At 40.3% G+C, this 21538-nt stretch overlaps 1 protein-coding gene across 2 annotated transcripts in view; it reads right to left on the bottom strand.

The window, feature by feature from the left end:
* Positions 1 to 21538, bottom strand: part of Atf7ip (activating transcription factor 7 interacting protein) — an 86468-nt gene that overhangs the window by 12347 nt on the left and 52583 nt on the right. For both annotated transcript variants that reach the window (XM_052175146.1, XM_052175145.1), the window contains exons 6-11: positions 18916 to 18981; positions 16448 to 16521; positions 13682 to 13770; positions 9834 to 10469; positions 3509 to 3579; positions 761 to 839 (exon numbers count right to left, since the gene is read on the bottom strand). In XM_052175146.1, the coding sequence (XP_052031106.1) occupies positions 761 to 839; positions 3509 to 3579; positions 9834 to 10469; positions 13682 to 13770; positions 16448 to 16521; positions 18916 to 18981 (1015 nt within the window). The remainder of the gene's footprint in view (positions 1 to 760; positions 840 to 3508; positions 3580 to 9833; positions 10470 to 13681; positions 13771 to 16447; positions 16522 to 18915; positions 18982 to 21538) is intronic.

The raw sequence follows: 21538 nt of genomic DNA, 5'->3' as shown, positions 1-21538 counted from the left end.
TCATAACTGGGCATTTACACTATAAATTACTACAGTAAAGGCTAAATTAGTATACATTAAAAGAAAACAAAAACATTGACTTTTTTAAATTCAGCACTTTTGCAATTAGATTTGACCTAGGAACTTTATTCATGAAACAGTGCAGAATATGCCAATTTAGTTTCTGAATCCTACAACTAGGATTGAGTCAATTCTTGATAAGAATGATTATGAAATCTTCATTTTTATTCATATAGTGCTAAAGGAAAGCAATTCAAATGCTGAAAGGTAGATGGACAGACTCAAGTGCGTCTACACCAGCAGAGGGAGGGAGTGGAAGGGACTGGAGCAGGGGAGGCAGGGAGGAAGGAAGGAAGAAGGGAGAGGTCCCAGAGTAAGCAACCAAAGACTCGCCCTGGTGCCCACCTTGGTTCCAGGCTCTCTTACTGATTCTGACGCTTCCCAAGTTAGTGCCTCCTTCCCCTCTAGTATGAGGACACGTTTCATTTGATGCCCCAGAGGAGGAGGATGCTACAGGGGTGAGGCAGGAGTGGGTGGGTGGGGGAGCACCCTCTTAGAGGCAAAGGGGAGGGACGTGGGGCCAGGGGTTCATGGTGGGGAGACCAGGATGTGGGGAGGGATAACATTTGAAATATAAATAAAATGATTAATAAGAGGGGGGGTGTAGATACATCAATGTTTCCACCAGAAAGTTTCGCTAAGTCCTAGAGGGGAAACATTCCTGAAGCGTGTCGAGGAACTAGAGTCACTGCTCATGTACCTTGTGTACTTCCGCTCTCTTCATCGTCCATTGTGAGATCAATCACACCACTCGAGTCATTGCTAGAAGCTTTTCCACTCTGAAAAATAAAATTTGCTTGATTCTACAATGGAGCTGCAGCTACTAAGGAAATGTATGGTAACAGTAGGGCAAAGGGGGAAATGGCCTCGGCCAAGCTAAGGCCGGAAATCCCTTTATCTCAACAGCTGGCAAGTCTGTTGCACATTGTGAGTTAAACTCCTAGGGCCGCCAGATGTCTCAGTGAGAACAAGGCACTTGCTGCAGGCCTGACCAGAACGGACTCCCCACAGGTTGTCCTGACACGCATGTGCACCTATGGCACAAGCACACACATACATGTGCAGGTACCAACACAGACAGACAAGTAAAATATAGTAACTGCCATTAGTACAATAAACATAATTTTGAATATTTTCCACTAAAATTATAATAACTTTAGAAATAAAGCTATCTGTTACACAGAACAACCAAAGTGCCTAGATTCTCTGTAAGTGCTACATGATTAAATACAAACATCTACTCTCTGATAATGAAAATCCTAGCCAATCTTACTCTTAAATTGATCAGTTATGGACATATCTCAGTGGGGGGTGGGGCGCACTGTCATATCATTAGGGGATGTCCAATTTGACCAAACTCAGCACACTGTCCAAAATCATTAGTAAGACAATTAGAATTAAAGACAAAAACAAAGCCAGGCGGATAGGAACTGGCTGCAGAGTCAGTGTCTGCAGTTGGGATTCCGACTCATGAGCTATGTGACTCAATCGCTATAATGCAGACAGGGAAGTCATTACAAAGAAATACAAAATGGGTACACAAATGTATATGCAAAATGCCTAACAGAACATGTGAAATATGGCAATGCTTAACAAATGATAACATAATCTGTTTTGACATACCATTCTGAGATTGACTCTAAACAGCATGCTAGGTCAAGTTGTCTTGTGAAGCTACAGAAAGAGGCTGCGCCAGAGCCACGGCTCCACAGGGTAAGAGTACTTGCTACAGAGCGAGACTGGGTGAGACTGGTCCAGAACCCAGTACTGGTCCCTGCATGCCACAATATTGATCTGCCAGGTAAACCATACTTTCTAATTGGATTTCAGGTCTGCTCTCCAGAAGGGGACCAAAGCCCATGGCCGAGGAAGTCATAGGCCCTGGGGTTGAGGGATCTATTATTGTTGTTTGCTAAACTGTCATGTTGTCAAACTGTCTTCTAAATATTTATGTTTGCGGCCATGGATTTGTCCTGCTCTTGACCTTGGTCAGGGCACCTTCTCTTTGCAATGAGCAGCCGTCAGTACAAAAGTGGTCAAAGACTGAGAGAGGCTTGTGTGGGCTCACCACGGAGGGGACAATCTGGAAACAGCCCATCCTCCCACCATCACCATCCAGGGCACAGTACACTGTGGCAGAGGAGCTGGAAACAGAGAGCGAGCCAAGGGACAGGGAGGAGCCTGTGACATGACAGGGAGCTGCAGGATGAACCTGTGACATGACCGGGAGCTGCAGGATGAACCTGGAGCAGCCAGGACTATCTGCCTAAGAACCTCCTGAAATCAAGCCAGTCAGAGCCCAGCAGGGTAAGGAAAGGTCTATGAGGCCCAACTCTAGCTAAGGCATTAATAACAGTTGGCGGCTGTGGCAAGGGGGCTGGACCACTGGTACCCACGCCTGAGCCCATATGGGCAGCAGGAACTGGATTCTGGATATTAAGGGTGGGGTGAAGTTGAGATGTGCTCAGGAGCATTGAGGAGAGGAGGAAGGGGATGTGATCAAAATACACTGTGCAAGATTCTTAAAGAATAAATATCAAATATTATGTTAAAAGTCACTTGGCTGAGCACAAGGCAGACTTTAGGATGTGGAGGAGCTCAGTGAAAATGATGTTGACCAACAGAATTTTTCCAAAACTGGAGGAGGAGGAGGAGGAGGAGGAGGAGGAGGAAGAGGAGGAAGAGGAGGAGGAGGAGGAGAAGGAGGAGGAGAAGGAGGAGGAGGAGGAGGAGGAGGAGGAGGAGGAGGAGGAAGAGGAGGAAGAGGAGGAAGAGGAGGAGGAGGAGGAGGAGGAGGAGGAGGAGGAGGAGGAGGAGGAGGCGGCCAACCAACACCTGGCTGAGGGCCAGTGTAGCGTACTGCTCAGCAGACAAAGGCTCTGCCACCAAGCCTGAGCTCAAGCCCCAGCACTGACTAGTTGTCCTCTGTCTCAGCATGTGACTGCTACACCCTAACAAATAAATGGAATACAACTTGTTAAGTGAGGTCGGGATAGTTGAGGACGTGAAGAAATGACCTTCCACCAAAAACCTGGTGAAAATATCTACAAACCAGAAAGTACAACCATCAGTGAGAGCAGTAAGAACACACTTCAGTGGAGATCACAATGACACTCCGAAAATGAACAAGGAAAAGAAACTGGTGACACAAATGAGAAAATCCCACATGGTAGAGCAGCAAAGAGTCACTGCTATATTTGACAGTACATGCAAATGCTGCTGACTTTACTATATCGTCTCAATTCAAAATCCTAAGTTCAACAAAGCCTTCCCTCAGCAAAGAAGGAAAATGAACAGAAGACTCATGTTCAGTGAGTTTGAAACTAGCCTGGGCTAAAAAAGGTCATGTCTCAAAAAAGAAAAATAAACCCTGTAATGAATGATGTAAGGAGAACCTTAATTTTTGTTGATGAGGACACGGTGCTGTGGCAAACGGAAACGATCTTACCTGCGATGAACTATCAGCCACTTTCTTATTAACAGAAGAGTCTACTGCTTTGTTTGTCTGGTTTTCTGCAACTTAAACAAAAAAGGAAAATTTGAACACATGTATAATGTGTAAAGGCCAGGCTGCTTTACACACATATTTTATGTATTCTTACCCAATGATTTTTCTGTCAGCATGTCACAGATGTGTACATGGTTTCTCTCATACATCACTCTGTTTTAGAAGGCTATCACATTATAAATGTTTCTTTTCCTTTTTAAAAATTATTTCTTTTAATTTATGAGTACACTGTAGCTGTCTTCAGACACCCCAGAAGAGAGTATCAGATCCTATCACAGATGGTTGTGAGCCACCATGTGGTTGCTAGGATTTGAACTCAGGACCTCTGAAAGAACAGTCAGAACTCTTAACCGCTGAGCCATCTCTCCAGCCCTCACAATATAGAATTTCAAGCTTCACATATTCCTACCTGAGCAACTTAAACTATCCTAAGGAATACCTGAGAAATATAATTTGACATTAGAACAACAACAAGAATGTTCAATATGAATAAATGGTTAAGCAAAACGCCATTCTTTCTTATCATATGTCTTTGGGGAAAATCTTCTATAAAAAATGTCATAATAGATTCAGTGCAGAAGGTTACAGCGAGGATGAGAAACGTATATACATGTACTAGTGCAAGTACAGAGTACTTCTGTTTGTGTGCTGTGCCGATGCACATGCCTGTTCATGGCTATGCATAGAGGCCAGAGTGACTTCGCATGTCCTCCTCAGTCACCCTCCACCGTATTTTTGGAGACCATCTTTCATTGAACCTGGAGACCACTGCTTCTGCTAAGCTGGTTGGCCAAACAGTGCCATGAATCCACGTGTCTGAGGCTCTCCACTGGGGTGAGAGTCCTGCAACAGGCCTGACGTTTTTATCAAAGTGTGGGGACTTTGACCTGAGGCCATCGACCTACCCAGATGCTTTCCTGTATTCAGTTTCATTCGATTCTTATCCAGTTCCCTTGGGAAGTTGTTAGATACCTGAAAACTTCTTCCAGAACAGTGGAAATCCAAAATATTTTCCACGTAAATCTTTAATTCTATCATAAAATGTTTCTACTTCCTTTTTCAATTAATTTAGCAATGTTTTTTATGTCTACCACTTTACTCTTCAATTTTCCATGAAAATTGTCAATTTTAACATGCTTTTCTATATATCTCTTCTATTTTATCATAAATATTTTCCATGTAAATCTTCAATTTTATCATAAAATGTTTTTACTTCTTTTTTTTTTAATAAAAGAACATGCTTTCCAAAACAACAAAGAAAAGCAAGTTTACTCAAATCAAATTTCTAACAGACAGAAGAGAAACTTAACAGCTCATATCTTTTACATCCATTGAAGTAAATCCACTTTCTCTGTGAGAATAATTAGCTGCATTATCAGGAATGTTCTTATATTAAAATCATTCATCCTCTTTCTGGAAATAAAACACTTAGTCAAACTGTTATTTTTCAAACCTTCAGAACACATGAAGAATAGACCATCAATACCTAAAAACGGATAAAGCCATCTATATCACACATAATTCTACATTTAAATGATCGACTAAGATAAAAGCCCACAAGTGAACCCCGGGGCAGGAACTAAACACCAAGGCTTTGTGATGTTTTTTCCAACCTTGCTTCAATTTTATTTTTAAAGAAGTAATATATTAATATAAACTTACATTTTATAAAAATTTAAAACTAGCAGGGTGCAATGGTGTATACCTTCAATCCCAATACTTGAGAGCAGAAGCAGGCAGAGCCCTGTCTGATCTACACAGCAAGTTCTAGGCCTGCCAGAACTACATAAGACTCTGTCTCAAAAAATGATAAAAACACATTTTTTTCATGAAACACTTTTACCATAAAACTAATTCTAGGTTACTTGTCTTACATGTGAAAGAATTAATATACACAGGCAATATTACCAAAACATTGATATTTTTGTTTTTTTCCTAAATACTAAATGTATATGTGTGTATATGTGTGTGTGTGTGTGTGTGTGCGCGCGCGTGCGCTCGCGCATGCTGCTTTATAATCCAGAATGATTCTATTCTTCGCATAATTGTCTCAGATTAAGTTAATTATTCACAAAAGGTAACATCATCCCTTTTCCTAGACTTTCCATACCCCTGCCCTTTATTACAGGTAAACATTGCTTCATGGTGTTTGTTTGTTTTGTTTGTTTGCCGAGACAGGGTTTCTCTGTGTAGCCCTGGCTGTCCTGGAACTCACTCTGTAGACCAGGGTGGTCTTGAACTCAGAAATCCGCCTGCCTCTGCCTCCCAAGTGCTGGGATTACAGGTGTGCCCCACCACACCCGGCCTCATCATGTTTTAATACAGCATTTGTCTCTGTTTTCTTCCCTTTCTCCTATCCACCTGAGGCACTTCTCAAAGTAGGAAGTTGAAAATCATCTATTAACAAAATTAACAAAGATGAGAAATCAAATTATAGCTTAATATCCTTCTATAATGGAGGGCAGACGTGTATTTTGTCCCTGCTTGGCGGGTTACGTTATGTGACACTGGTTAGTCATTTTAACCAGCATCTCCTTTACTCTTCTGAGTAAATGATTTACACTTACTTATACATGTATGAGCATGTCTGCAATGTCTGTATGTACACCACATGTGTGCACACTGAAGGCCATGAGAGGCTGTCAATCTTCAGGAGCTGGAGTTACAGGTGGTTGTGAGTTTTGCAATATGAGACCTGACCCCAGCTCTTCTGCAAGAGCAGCAAGTGCTCGTAACCGCTGAGCCACCTCTGCCCTGCAGTTCCAGTCCTCAAGGTACTTACAGTAGAAACTGGTAATATTCGCTTAGTCGGTCTAGATAACTTAGTCGGTCTAGATAACTTAGTCGGTCTAGATAACTTAGTAGGTCTAGATAACTTAGTAGGTCTAGATAACTTAGTAGGTCTAGATAACTTAGTAGGTCTGGGTGAGCAGAAGCAGAAGGCAGAAAGCCTGCAGAAACTCAAAGGAAGCTGTGGTCTAAGAAGTAACTAACTGCTTCATGTTACATAAGCTCAAGTTTTCCCATACTTCTGGGAATCAGAGATATTTAGTGAATTTTATACAACTACATAATTCTTACCAATCAACCCCTTAATGCTGGACTAGCATTCAATATTTTAGAGGTCCAGGACAGGAACTGGAGAGATGGCTCAGTGGTTAAGAGTATGTATTGTGCCTTCAGCAGACCCAGAGGTCAAGTCCCAACATTACACACAAGCAGCTCACACTACCTGTAACTGCAGCTCTAGCTACACCAGACTGACAACCCTCTGACCTCCTCATACACAGATATATGACCTCTCCCATCCCCATCCTCATATGCAGACATGACACCACATCCTCCCTATACATTGATATATGACACCCCCATCTTCCTCATATGCAGACATATGACACCCTCTGTCCTCCTCACACACAGACATGCACATTTTTAAAAAATCCAATCTTTAAATTTAGCATTTCTCCTATATTAATCTTTGTTTAAAAAACTTGATCCATTTTTTGAATGGAGGTATTTTGTTTGCATATCTGCACGATACCATGTGCATGTCTTGGTACCCAAGAAGGCCAGAGGAAGGCTTCAGATCGCTTGGGATAAGAGTTAGAAACGATGTGAACAGCTTTCTGAGTGCTGGTCCTCTGGAGGAGCAGCTAGGTTGGAGAGTTGTCTCTCTAGCCCTTGCTGTCTAATCTTATATTAACAAATGATCAAGTACACCAGTTGTTTCCCCTCTGCATCTTACTGAATGCTGCATCTTACGGAATGCCCCACCCCTGCGTGCATTACTGTTTGTATCCACAACTTCATTCTATTCCTATCAAACCACCTTCCACACTGCAATCAATATTCATGGATGCCATACTCCTCCAGACCAAAAAATAAAATAAAATGGTGTAATGCTGTATTTCCCCCATTTCATGTCTGCTAACTCATACTTTCTTCCAATGACTCTCACCCCTTTTCCGTCGTCTCAAAGAAAACGGCATACTGTAATACTTACTACATTTATAACTACTTATTTAACAGCAAGGCTGCATATTCAATCTGTAGGGTTAGTGAGAAGGAGGATATCTCAAGTGTTTCTATGTGCCGGCAGGACTTGAGAAAATTACAAGCACCAATTATTTCTAGAATAAAGTACAATTTGAGCCCTAAAAAAATCTCTACTTCATTACAAACAAGTATAATTTACTTAAAATTCATGAAGGATTTAATAAACTATGGTAAATACGTACAAATATAATCTAGTTATACAGCACAGATTTTTATTAAATATATATTTATAAATATAAGAAATGACAGGTTTTGACTGTATGATTATAATTATTTCTAACAATAAGGGTATATAATTTAGCTTCAGTTTTCATACTCTGCAAAGCTTTTCCATTTGGTTCTGCTTAAATCATGGGTAGCCTACAAAGACAACCAGCCGTCTGCTAGCATTATGACATCGCTGAAGTTAGGCACGGCCAAGGTTCTTACCTAAGTACTTCCTAATGAAGAGTGTAGAAACATGGTATGTGCCACTCACATTTATTGTTATTAACAGCTAGAAATTAGTTTTTAATCACAATCAAAGCAATTTCAAATGAAGGTAACTTCAATAGTTTATATATAGTTATATATAAATATATCAAATAAATACATTTTAAGGACAAATATATTATCATACTAATCAATGATTATGGGAAGCATTAATCTCACATACAAAACACGTCTGAAACAGACTGAGGACTAATTAATGAAATAATAATCTGAAATGTGCATAATTAAAGGACAAGTATTCACATCACTAATCAAATACTCTTCAAAGTGTTTTTTACAGGCCATGGTCTTCTAGTAGACGTCTGTATTTATTTAAATTCAATGTAGATGAACTAAATGAATAAAAACAATGCCAACTTTATTTCAAAATTTCAGTGATCCTGTGTAAAATCACATAAAGTCTATTATAAATCATCTAACACTAAAAATACTGAAAGTTTTGTAAAAAGAAATCAGAGGAGAAACTGAAGCTCAGAGGCTTGTGCTCTGACTTGAAGTCAGCATTAACAACGGTTTTGTGGCCAGGTGAGGTGGCAGCGGCAGGCAGACCGCTCTGAGGCCAGCCTGCTGCAGGACAGCCAGGACGAAGGTGTGCAATTTCAAATTGCATTTGCAGCCAAATTCATCCTATATTTTGAAGTAAAATATGACAACTAGATAATATATGCCTTACAGAATATGACAGAGAAAACAACAAGGAGTCAAGATGACAGGTGCCGTTGTTCTTGTTCTTGTTTTTGAGCCCTGCCTGTGTAGCGCTGGCTGTCCTAGAACTCACTCAGTAGACCAGGCCAGCTGTGAACTCAGAGATCCACCTGCCTCTGCCCCACATGCTGGAATTAAAGACATGCACTGCAGCCACAGCCTGGCAATATATTGTTTTGGATGTTCTCTTACAATCCTCTAAAATTATATTGTTAAAATATATTTACTCAATTGTCCTGATCCACCTATCACAAAAGCAAATAAAATTATGCATAAAGCTCACTACAAAGCCTAGAAAAACTCACAAAAACAAATTACAAAAATAGCAAACAGAAATGCTATTCTTAATTACAACTTCTCTTACACAGAAGGGGATAGGAAGTAGGGGAACAGACAGGGGAGAGAGTGGGGGCAGAGGGGAGACAGGTCTAAGAGGCAGGGAGAGAGTAAGTCAGGAGGAGTTCTGCATCTTAGGGCACAGTAAGGTAACTAACTACTTGCCAAAATTATCCATGATATAAACACACACAAAGAACAGAAAGAGCTCAGAGCTCTGGACTGATTATTAAATGTTGTCCATACATGGACCAGGTAGCTGTGAGCGAGCCTTAGAGCTGTACAAATACACTTCAGTAGGAAAGCACAGTGAAGCCGGGCTGTGGTGGCACACGCCTTTAATCCCAGCACTTGGGAGGCAGAGGCAGGCGGATTTCGGATTTCTGAGTTCTTTCTGAGTTCGAGCCCAGCCTGGTCTACAGAGTGAGTTCCAGGACAGCCAGGGCTATACGGAGAAACCCTGTCTTGAAAAACAAAAAACAACAAACCAAAAAAAGAAATAGAGTGAAATAAACTCCTCGCACACTCTACTTTGATAGTATCATTAGGCATTTGGAAAATTATTAAAAATAGTCACGCAAACTATTTACCCCATTTTCCCAATGATGTTAGGAAGAGTTAAATGAGTAAAAGACCATTAATGTGTTTTTGTTTGTTACAAAGCAAACCAACTTACCAAGTCTTGGGGTGGCAGAGCTATTTTGCTCTGCAGAAGATGAAGTGCTAAAAGCGGGTATTGGGATTTTCATCTGTATGGGGCCTCGATTGCTTGAGGAGCTATAGAGTCCTGATGGTCCGACTGTGGGTAGCGAAGTCCTTGTGGCTTGCACAATAGAATGGGCAGTTGGAACGGCCTGTACAGCAAGTGTTGTTCCCAAAGGTGCAGCGGTGGCTGAAGAGTTCCTCTGAACACTAGGACTGGGCACTGATGGAATGTTTGGTTTGGTGGGGTTTGGCAAGGTCGGCAAGGGTACTGGGTTTTTGGTAAGACCACTCACTGTAGGCTGGCTTTGCACAGATATGAATTCCACATTGCCAGATGGCTGATTGGTCACTAAAGTCCCTGGATGGCTTTGCAGGAGCTGAGGCTGAGAGGTTACCGCGACGGGGACATGCAGAATCACTGGCAAGGGTTGCAGAGAGATTGTAGGCTGAGGGTTCCCACTAGGCACCTGAGTAGTGGCCACAACAGTGGCTGTGCTGGGCGCAGGAAGAAGAGGTGCTCCTGGCAGAGAACCTGAGGTTGCTGAGGTCTGCACTTTAGGCTGACTACTGACAACTGCTGTGGAAGTGACATGACTGGCTGAAGACACTACAGAGAAAAAACACAAGTCAGTCTTTAACAAGCGAAAAGTAACAGATTCAATGTACTCGACACAGAAAAGCCACCACAAAAAATTACCAGGTTTAAGTTTAAAACTCTGAAATGTTTAGAAAAATTTTTATTTGTTTTGGTTTTCCAAGACAGACTTTCTTTATGTAGCCCTGTCTGCTGTCTTGAAACTCACTCTGTAGACCAGGCTGACCTTAAACTCAAGAGATCCATCCAGCTGCCTCTGCCTCCGGAGTGGAAAGATTAAAGGTGTGCACAACCGCCGCCCATGTATATATTTGGTGTTTTATGAGATATCACATGATTTAATGTTAGTACACAAGATTGTTCCCTCAATAGCAAAACAGCTTTTGAAATTGCCACATTTACTTCAGAGGAACTGAAAAATAAAAAAAAAAAATACTAAAAACTAAGTAAGAATATACAGATATTTTTAAAACCTCATTTTTCAACATAAATGCCTTTAAACATCAACAGTCTCTATCTTAGGAAAACTAGAAGGAGTTGGCCATTAGTGAGTAAAGATGATCACTGAATTTTACCATTTGGACCATAGGAAACCTGATGGAGTTTACCGAGTGAGTGCCTTGGGAAAGAACTAACTAGGAGAGAATCCCTTCAAGAAGAGTCTATAACCTGTACTTGGTATTGAGAAGGCTCTGAGTGAACAATAGGAATGAATTCAGAAATGGAGCAGAGACCTAAGAGGGACAAGAACACATGCTAACTGCCAAGACTTAGTCTCCTCACTGAACAGGCTTCAACTGTGACTTAATTTAATGCTCAGATATCTAGTCACTCCAAAACCCCAGTCCACCAGATGACTGATTCTCAGGGAATGCAGAGAGACACTGTACTTTCCTGAGAACCCTGAATGGAGTTTGTAATGTCAAAGCTATTTTCATAATTCTAATGAGACATTTGATGTTTGCACCATACAGACAGAAGAAAGTTGAGCTAGTTCAACAGGTCTATATCTGAAGACATCATGGAGTCCCCCCCAGGGATGCATAAAGCAGCCACCTAACCCTTAACAACATGGGTATGTTTTGAGAAGTGTGTCACTACATGATTCCAATGCTGTATGACCACAAGGCTGTACTAATCTAGTGGGAATTTGGGACAGTAAATATGAAATATATGCACCTACTACAAGAATAACTTAGCATATCAGCTTACAGTGAACTAGTGAGTGGGTAATACAACAGACACAGTTGCAGTCAGGTGTCCTTCGCGATTCCATTGCCACAGTCTGCAGAGCGCACAGCTGCAGGTCCACTCCCAGGAACACAACACACACAAGTAACGGGCTGAGCTGCAGGAGAGAGAGAGCCAAGGCCCCAGCAGCTGACTCGGAGCGTCTTGGCTCCATTATGCTCTCACCGGATAACGGTTTCATGTGCATCCACAACTCTGAATTGTCATTCTGGGACACAGGACTGTACATGTATCCCTATAGTAAAGTTTAATCTAGAAATTAGGCATAGTAAAAAAAGTGCCTAATAATAAAATAAAATAATTATTATAATATGATAAAAGATATTAATTTTTTATCAAGTGTTCCATGTAATATTTGTAGTCCATGGAAACAAATATAGAAAATAAACTGTGGATCAGGGGACACTACAAACCAAGGTGGCTTCAAAGCACCAAATGCTCTTGTCACACTGAACCCTTAACTAGCAAATGCTTACTATAGAATTAAACAAAAAATACATCACTTTAAAATAAGCATAAAGAAGTAATAAAAACTACCATTTTTATTATGCCCCATTTTCTAGTAAAAGGACAGACCGGCTTTGAACTTACGATCGACATGCCACAATCTGCTAAATTCTGGGATTATGCACTACCGTGCCTAGCAGGATATATTTTCTTCAAAAAGTGACTTAAACGATGAGAAAAGCATATTAATATGATTTCTGACTCTGTTCTGCTTTAACCTCACAGAAACTACCAAAGGGGAATACCCACCTCTCTAAAAGGGCCAGCCTGTTTCCATCTACCTGTGTGAGACTGCAGTTCTTTCAGGTATAAAGTCAGCAGATTGAAGAGATTGAAAGGAGATACAGACATAAGAACCCAGACAGCTAGCCAGACAGTGGCAGTACACACCTATAATGCCAGCACATGGGAGGCAGAGATAGGAAGATTTGAGTTTGAGTCCAGCTTGGTCTTTAGAGCAGCAAGTGGCAGGCCAATACGGAAAAACCCGTGTCAAAAACAAACAAACAAACAAACAAACAAACAAAAAAGATGTTATAGCATCAAATATGATTTTCATGAACTATGTGAAAGGTAACACCTTGCTGTGTCCATGTGTGCTCGTGTGCATGCACACATAAGAGCAGAGCACAGCTCACATGCCCCTGGCTTTTTTCATTCACTGTTTTTGCTTTAGTCAGAGTCACACACACACACACACCCGTCTGCCTCTTGTATCTCTGCGTCTGTGTTGAGCCAGGCTCTCCCAATGTCCTGGAAGCCACCATGTAGGCTGGCCGGCCAGAGTCTGCTCACTTTCCAGCACAAGGACTGCAGGGACTCCACAGCGGGCTGCATTTCCTTATCTGTTCATTTGCTTAATGTGAGTTCTGAAAATGGAACTCAGGTCTCTACTCTTTCACTAATCATTTTTAAATTTGAAAATTAAAGCTATTTTCTATTTTTTAAAAAAATGTCCCTTGTGTACATATCACAAGCTTATTGTACTTTATCTTGGTATGTTTTTCATTTCTTAGACAAGTCATCATTATGGGGAAGATGTCATGGAACTCACTATACAGACCAAGTTGGCCTTGAACTAAGAGAACTGCTTCTAGGCTTACTATTAATTTTAAGTGAACAAAAAGTCCTTAAATTTTTATTTTAACTTAATTGGTAATAATACCAATGAATTTAACTCAAAAAATTGTCTGGACTTCTTAGTAATTGCACAGGACTGTGAAGGCCTAAACTTAGAAGTCTGAGAAGCACTACACTAGGAATTTAAATATCTGTTTGTAGACACATACTTATTTAAAATCCTAATTTTTTTTTTGAAATGTACTTGTATTTATACCAAAGACCCTGTTTTCTAACCCATTTCTAACCACAAAAGACTAAAGAGAACCAAAGATATTAGGGTTTCTTGGGAAAATGTATGTTGGTATTAAAAACAAAAACAACAGCAATGACAACAAAAATGTTACCTGTATTCACAGGAGTTTGAAAGGCCGGTGGTGGACCCTCACCAACATTTCTTTTGGACTCCAGCAGTTGTCGCACTGTGCCTGCATTTCTATGAAAAAGATACATGGATAGTCAATGGCTATGCCATCCTGGTAGAGACCCACCAAAGGACAGAAAAGATGGTGGCCCATGGTGGGAAAGGGTGATGGCATTTGTGGTTTGTATCTTATACCTGAAGACAGAGTTGGTACATAGACTACTTCATATCAACACTGCACAAAAGGCCCAGTCTATATGCGAACATCATCAGTACATTACCTGAAGACTAAATATAGGCACAGGCATATTCTTATCACTGATTAAGCAAATCTCAATTGCTACAAACTATAATGACATGCTCATAAAGGAATACATAGGTTTTGGGGGAGGGTGAGCCCTATATATTTAATAATTAACAATGCAAAAGTAAAGAAAAAAGATCTGGACACCTCTCTGCCCACCTATATCAGACCTTCGAATCCTAAAACATTCAGGGAAGCTGCCCTTCCCCCACCCATCTTTCCTGCTCCCTGAGTCCACTGGGGCAGGCCAGCTGCCCCAAGGCCACCCCAGGCAGAGCTCCAGTCTCCCAAACACATCTCTACCCACCTTCATCAGACCTGAGGCTACTGAACCATACAGCCAAGGTCAGCTATCAGAAGCCTGCCACACCAGGACCATCAAGGTTCACCCACCTCCCAATACCTACTGCTCGGGGAAAATCCAGGGACCAAAGCCAGCCAGATGGCTAAAGGTCCTCAAAATAACACAATCAACAAAAGTCAGAGAGCCCCAGTGGAACCACATGGTGTGCTAGTTAATTTTGCCAGGCAGTGGTGGTGCACATCTTTAATCCCAGAACTTGGGAGGCAGAGACAGGTGGATTTCTGAGTTCAAGGCCAGCCTGGTCTACAGAGTGAGTTCCAGGACAGCTAGGGCTACACAGAGAAACCCTGTCTCGAAAAACCAAAAAAAAAAAAAAAAAAAAAAAAAAAGGTCATAGAAATACAACACCTTCCGAGGATAGCTACTGCACTTAGCAAACCCTGGATTTCTTAACACAAGAAAATGACCTTAAATCCATGATTTAAATATTCATGGTATAAATGATAGAGACCTTTATAAATAAATCCCTTAAAGAAATACAGAAAAATACAAATAGTACAGGTTTTTAAAGAGGAAACATAAATTCCTTAAAAATACACAGGAAAACACAATTTAAAAGGTGGAAGGAATAAATAAAACTATGCGAGGCCTGAAAGGAGAGCAGAAACACTGAGGGAGACATATCCTGGCGATAGAAAACCTAGGGAAGGGAACAGGAACAACAGATGCAAGCATCACAAAGAGAACACAGGAAATGGAAGAGAGAATCTCAGGTGTAGAGGAAAACGATACATCAGTAAAGGAAAATGTTAATCTAAAAAATCCCTGACACAAAACATCTAGAAAATGTGGGATACCATGAAAAGACCTACCCTAATAAGGTGAAGAGGCTCAGCTCTAAGGTCCAGAAAATAAACTTAACAAAATCACAGAAAAAAAAATGTCACAACCTAAACAAAAAGATTCCTATAAACATATGTAACACCAATTAGACTGGGCCAGGAAATAAAAAAATAAATAAAAAATCCTCTGCCACATAATAATCAAAACACAAAATCTACAGAACAAAGAAATAATATTAAAAGCTGCAAGAGAAAAAGCCAGGTAACATACAAAGGCAGACTTATCAGAATTACACCTAACTTCTCAACAAAAACTCTAAAAGGTGGAAGAGCCTGGACATGTATCTTGCGACCTCTAAAAAAAATAATAAATGTCAACCTAGACTACTATACCCAGCAAAACTCTCAATTACCATAGATGGAGAAAACAAGTTATATCAAGACAAATCTAAATTCAAACAATATCTATCCAAGAAATCAAGCCCTATAGAAAATAACAGAAAATTACAACCCAAGGAGAAAAACTACATCGACGAAAAACACAGTAAATAATAAGTAAATCCATACCAGCAAAAACAATATTAACACCACCAACATCAAAATAATAGGAAATAACAATAATTTGCCATTGATATCTCTCAACATCAACAGACTCAATTCGACAATAAAAAGACACAGGTTAATAAGGATTTAAAACAGGATCCATCATTCTGCTGCACACAAGAAACACCTCAGCCATAAAGTGAGGTATTACCTTAGGGTAAAGGGCTGAAAAAACTTCTTCCGGACAAATGGACCCAAGAAACAAAGTGCAGTAGCCATTCTATTATCTAATAAAATGGACTTTCAACCAAAATTCATTAAAAGACACAGGGAAGGTCACCTCATACTCAAAGAAAACAATCTATGCACCACCTACATTTGTAAAAGAAATATTGCTAAAGCTTAAATTACATTTTGAACTCCACACATTAATATTGGGAGACTTACTTGCACCAACTGACAGATCATCCAGACAAAACCAGAAGTAATGAAACAGACAATAGAGATCAAGTAGACCTAACAGACATTTATAGAATACTTCAAACACAAAAGAATATACCTCTTTTCAATACCTCATGGATTCTTCTCCAAAACTGACCATATAGTCGGTCACAAAGCAAGCCTCAACAATTACATGACCTAATATATGTTATGTACCCAATATGCCATTTATTGCAGCATAGGTATCTTTATTACATGCCAAGACTAACCTTGCTTTCTAAAACACACAGCAGATAACGGGAACACAGATCTCACCTGTAGGTCACATTGTTATTGCTGTTGATGTCGCTGGCAGGCTTTCCTGGTGATATGGGTGGGTTTGGAGGGCTCTGTAGAAGGGGGAAATAGTGAAGGAAATAATAAATTCCAATATAGAGAAATTGTTTAAAAAAAATAAGACCTTCAAGGCATTCTCATTTCGTTATCTGTTTCTAACTAACACAGTAGAAAGCACTGCACGATAAGGTGGCATCACTTTGTCTTTTCCTATCTTCTCTTGAAAATTGTTCTTCATAAACCTCAAAATGTCTCATTTTGTCAATCTCTGGCTGGTGACTTCAGTCATTTCCTCTTTCTGATACTTTTTTTTTAAAAAAAAGATTTATTCATTATATGTGAGTACACTGTAGCTGTCTTTAGACACCCCAGAAGAGGGTATCAGATCTCATTAAGGGTGGTTATGAGCCACCATGTGGTTGCTGGGATTTGAACTCAGGACTTTCCAGCCCCCTTTCTGATGCTTATCCCTCTAACTTAGGAGACAGTTGTACACTTTACTTTTGTAGGAGCTGGTGATTTGCTTGCTTGTTCCTCGGACTATCCCAGCAGCTCTGTGGTCATGTGGAGGCGCTCTCTCTAAGGAGAGGGCGCAGAGCAGTGGCCTGTGCTGGACAGCAGCCCCCGAGTGCCTGGAGGGAAGCTCACAATCTGCGACAGGCATGAAGCTCTGTGTGTGTCCAGGCGGGGACAGGGTGCTAGTTCTCTTTCTGATTGGCTTCACCAAACTGCCTGCTTTTTTGAACTAATTCACACCACATTTTAAGCCAAACAGACATCAAGGGTGGAGCACACTACTGAAATAATCATTCTTCAGCCTCACAAACTTCTCAGTTTAGAAAAAGGTCTGGGCAGCAGCAACGTTTTGATCCACTTGAGATCCACTAGACTTCAGATGCTTTTTCTTCATTTTCTTGACAATTTGTGAAATCTAAAACTCTCAGGTTTCTTTCTTTTTTTCAAGCCAACCTGAAAAACGGCTTTGTTTGCAGATGATGGATTATCTCTTGAAAAGCCGTGATTCTCCCAAGGAAGGAAACCAGGCATTTTTTCTTCCAGTCTATGAGTTGACAAACAGTAACCTACACAGGCAGCTGTCATCAATTAATATATTGGCCAGAGACCTAAGGGAGATGCAGGCCCACTGCACGGTGATTAGAGGCAACAAGGCCAGTAACTCACGTTCCTCAGGAGGAGGATGTGGTATGGAACTATGTCAATAATGAAAAGGCTCTAGGACTAATGACTGTTAGCACTGTTACTGTTAGCAATCACCATGCACCATAATGGAGATATCAAAACATAAAAATGTTATTGACTCAACTGAAAATAACTGCTATACTAAATTAGGAATAAAAATATAATGAAAAAATAAAGAAATAACAAAAAAGAAAGAACAAGCCAAAGTCAGACAAAGACTGTACTGATGTTTAGATTTAATTCTATTTAAAAAAAAAAAAATATGTTCAAACTGTTAAAGGCAACAAGAATAACCTAATCTTTATCTGCATCCTATAGTAAAAGCACAGCAGATGAATGACTGTTAGAAAAAACACAAACAAAAGTACGACACTAGCAAGAACTCAGAAAGAAAGAAAGAAACAAGGTAAGACAAATCTCCAGAACATAACTTCTCTTTGTGCAATCTAGGCTATCATAAAACTCTCGAGTCAAGAAAGGCCTTAAACTTCTGGTTCTCTCGCCTCCCTCCTCTCAGGTGCTACTGCACTGTGCCCTGCCCCATGTCATGCTGGGATGGATCCCAGGGTTTCTTGCATGCTAGTCAGGCACACACCAACCAAGCAATATGCCCAGCCTTTAAAATCATAAAGCATAAAGACAGAAAACACAGCTTCAAAAATTCTGCAACCTCAAATAGATACTGACATCTCTAATACCAACAAGAAATAATTAGTCTAAACATTCAGCTCCAAAAGTATATATACTAATATGTAGGAAAAAAAGGAAATTTTACTGTCATGATAAAGGAAATGCTATTATCGCCTAAAACATAGTTAAACGTTGTAGTTTAAATAAGAATTACCCACAAAGGGTCATAGATGTGAATGCTTGGTCACCGAGGAGTATCACCATTAGGATGCGTGACCTTGGAGGAAGTGTGTCACTGGGGACAGGCTTTGGAGCTGCAGAAGCTCAAGCGGGGAACCAAATCCACTGTATGCAGGTGTGTGTGTGTGTCTGTGTCTGTCTCCCCTCCTTTGCACTCCCCATACCCTGCCTGCAGTGTGGATGTAGAGCTCTCGGCCACTCTCAGCCCCTCTCGGCACCAGTCTGTGTACTTTGCTGCTATGCTTTCCACAGTGAGGTAAAGGAAACTCTGAACTGTGAGCCAGCCCCAACTACATGTTCTCTTTTATAGAGTTGCACCATCATGGAGTCTCTTCACAGCAACAGAGCACTGATGAAGACTAAACAGAGAGGCTTACTTCTTGTCTTTTCTTAAGATCATCTTTGGCTGCTCCAAAACGTTTGGTTAATCTGGCTATCTTGGCCTAGAAAATAAACAAATAAAAGTCAGGTGGTATGTTCAAATTGTTGCCTTTAAAGTCTGCTACACAGAGGAGAAAGCAAAGACATACAGCTCTGGCTCTTCCAAGTAAAGTAGGACAAGATGGTTATAAAATATTAGAAAACAGAGAAAAATCACAGCAAAGTCACTGTGGTCCCTGGAATAACTACCAGGTGTAAACACACAGACAGCCTGCCCTAAACCACAACTGCTGTGTTTGCTCTTATCAGCACATTATTTTGGTAAGGCTTTATTTACAGCTATTTTTCAAAATGGCTACAGTCACACTTAAGTTTTTACTGAAAACATACAGGCCTAGAGGTAAACATGTAAGTCATAAGAGATCCCTGGACAAACCCCTTGTCTATCTATGGACTGTACTGACTCATTTGTATGTGTGCTTTCTCTCTAGACCTGTGGCTCTCAACATTCAGTTCCACATGCTGTCATATGCCCAGCATAACGTTATTTCATTGGTACTTCACAACTGCAATTTTTCTACTATATGAATTATAAATACTAAATATGAAGGCTATCTGATGTGTGTCCCACCAGTGGGGTCATGACCCACAGGTTGTGAACCACTGTACTACTAGAAGTTGATTATAAATATTTTTTAAATTAGATAAACTGAGTGTTTCCCAGTGCTTTGCTATAGTTATTCAAGGCTGAAATTGTTAGGTTTGTTCTTTTAGAATATTTTTTATGCTTCTTTACAGAAGTGGAATTCTCAGTGCATGTTTAATGGAAGTCTTCTAAATGTTTTTCAGTAAGGCGTTACTACACTCTTCAGATGGGCAGATGAGGGCTTATAAATTACCCTTTGACAGATGGAGGGAGCTTAGACAGCAAAAACCCTTCCATATCTACCCTGTTTGGAATTCTCAGAGAAAACAACTCAGTGACCCTGGACCTTCTAAAGTGAAATGCCAACTGAATTACTTAGGGAGCACACCGGAGCACTCCTAAAACCCTCGCCCAAAAGGAGGCGCTGGCTGGTCCCTGCTGCCTCTGGCTCTGCCCTCATTCTCTGACTGCTGGCAGCAGCTCTCATTCCGTCACAGCCTGTCTGCCCTGCCTTCATGACACTACAGCTCCTGCACTGTTCTTTCCCTACACTGTTCTATATTTCTAATGAGCTGTGGTTTAATTACTTCCCAAGGTTATCACCTATTTCCTGGGCCTTTGCTCTTTCACCCTGAGTGTAAGACCAAATGATTCTAACTATTTCACTACAGTTAAGGATGTTGTGCAAGATGGCTCAGCACTTCCCACCAAGACACAGCTGCTCTTAATCCCTCGGGACCACAGAATGGAAAGAGGGCTATACTCGTGACTCCACATGTGCACTGTGGCATGTCTATCTATACCCACACACATACACTCATATGCATACATATACATACACATACTAAACGTAATAATAGCAATTGTTACTGTGGTATGCTTTCTCTCATCTGAGTAGTAAAAGAAACTGAAACCTCAAGATAAAGCAGCCAGCTAAGACAAGCCTACATAAAGCCAAATGTATCAACAGACACATACAGTAAAGTGTAGAAACACAGAAACGTGGGAGTTCTCCAAAAGTTAATGACCACTTTTTTTTGTTTTGTTTGTTTGTTTTGTTTTGTTTTGTTTTTTGAGACAGGGTTTCTCTGAATAGCCCTGGCTGTCCTGGAACTCACTCTGTAGGACCAGGCTGGCCTCAAACTCAGAAATCCACCTGCCTCTGTCTCCCAAGTGCTGAGATTAAAGGAGTGCGCCACCACCGCCTGGCCAGTTAATGACCCTTTAATAACTGAATACAAGAGCAACAAAATGACTGAAATGCCAGACAAAGAATTCAAAAATATAATTTTAAAAAGAACAAGCACCTCAATGAAAAAAATGTAGATAAATGAAGTAAATAAAATTTGGGTATTTAGATAACAAATCCAAATTTAACAAAGAGAGATTCAGTAGAATAATATATAATTAGTGGAAATACTAGAAATGAAAAGGTCAATTATATAATTCAGTAGGAAGCACCATTCAAAGACTTTGTCAATCAGAAGAAAGAATATCAGAAATTGAAAACAAGTAAAGAAATCATTATATTCATATAACAATAAAGGAAAATAAGAATAATGAACTATGACCCCCAACTTTCAGGAACTCTGATCAAGAGACCAAACTTAATCTATGAAGTACAAGGAGCTGAGACACAAATTAAAAGCATAGAAAATCTATTCAATCATATTGTAGAAGAAAATTTCCCTGATTTAGAAGAAGATATGGATCTTCATATATAAGAAGTATTTACAACTCTGATCAGACAGAAAGAAATTCTTCAGGTCACATTGTAGTTAAATTATCAGTAGTGCTCAACAAAGAATGTTGATAGTTACAAAAGTGAAGGGCCATCCTAGGAAAATTCATTATAGCTTTAATACAGTGTAAAACCAAAGTCAGGGAATCATGGAATGATATTTCAGGTAAATCACTATCAAACAGATTATTATATTCAAAAAAGTTAGCCTCTAAATTCTAATGGAGTGGGA

Source organism: Apodemus sylvaticus, chromosome 2 (assembly GCF_947179515.1).
Source record: "Apodemus sylvaticus chromosome 2, mApoSyl1.1, whole genome shotgun sequence".
NCBI classification, from domain to species: Eukaryota; Metazoa; Chordata; class Mammalia; order Rodentia; family Muridae; genus Apodemus; species Apodemus sylvaticus.
This window is presented reverse-complemented; position numbering and strand designations above follow the sequence as displayed.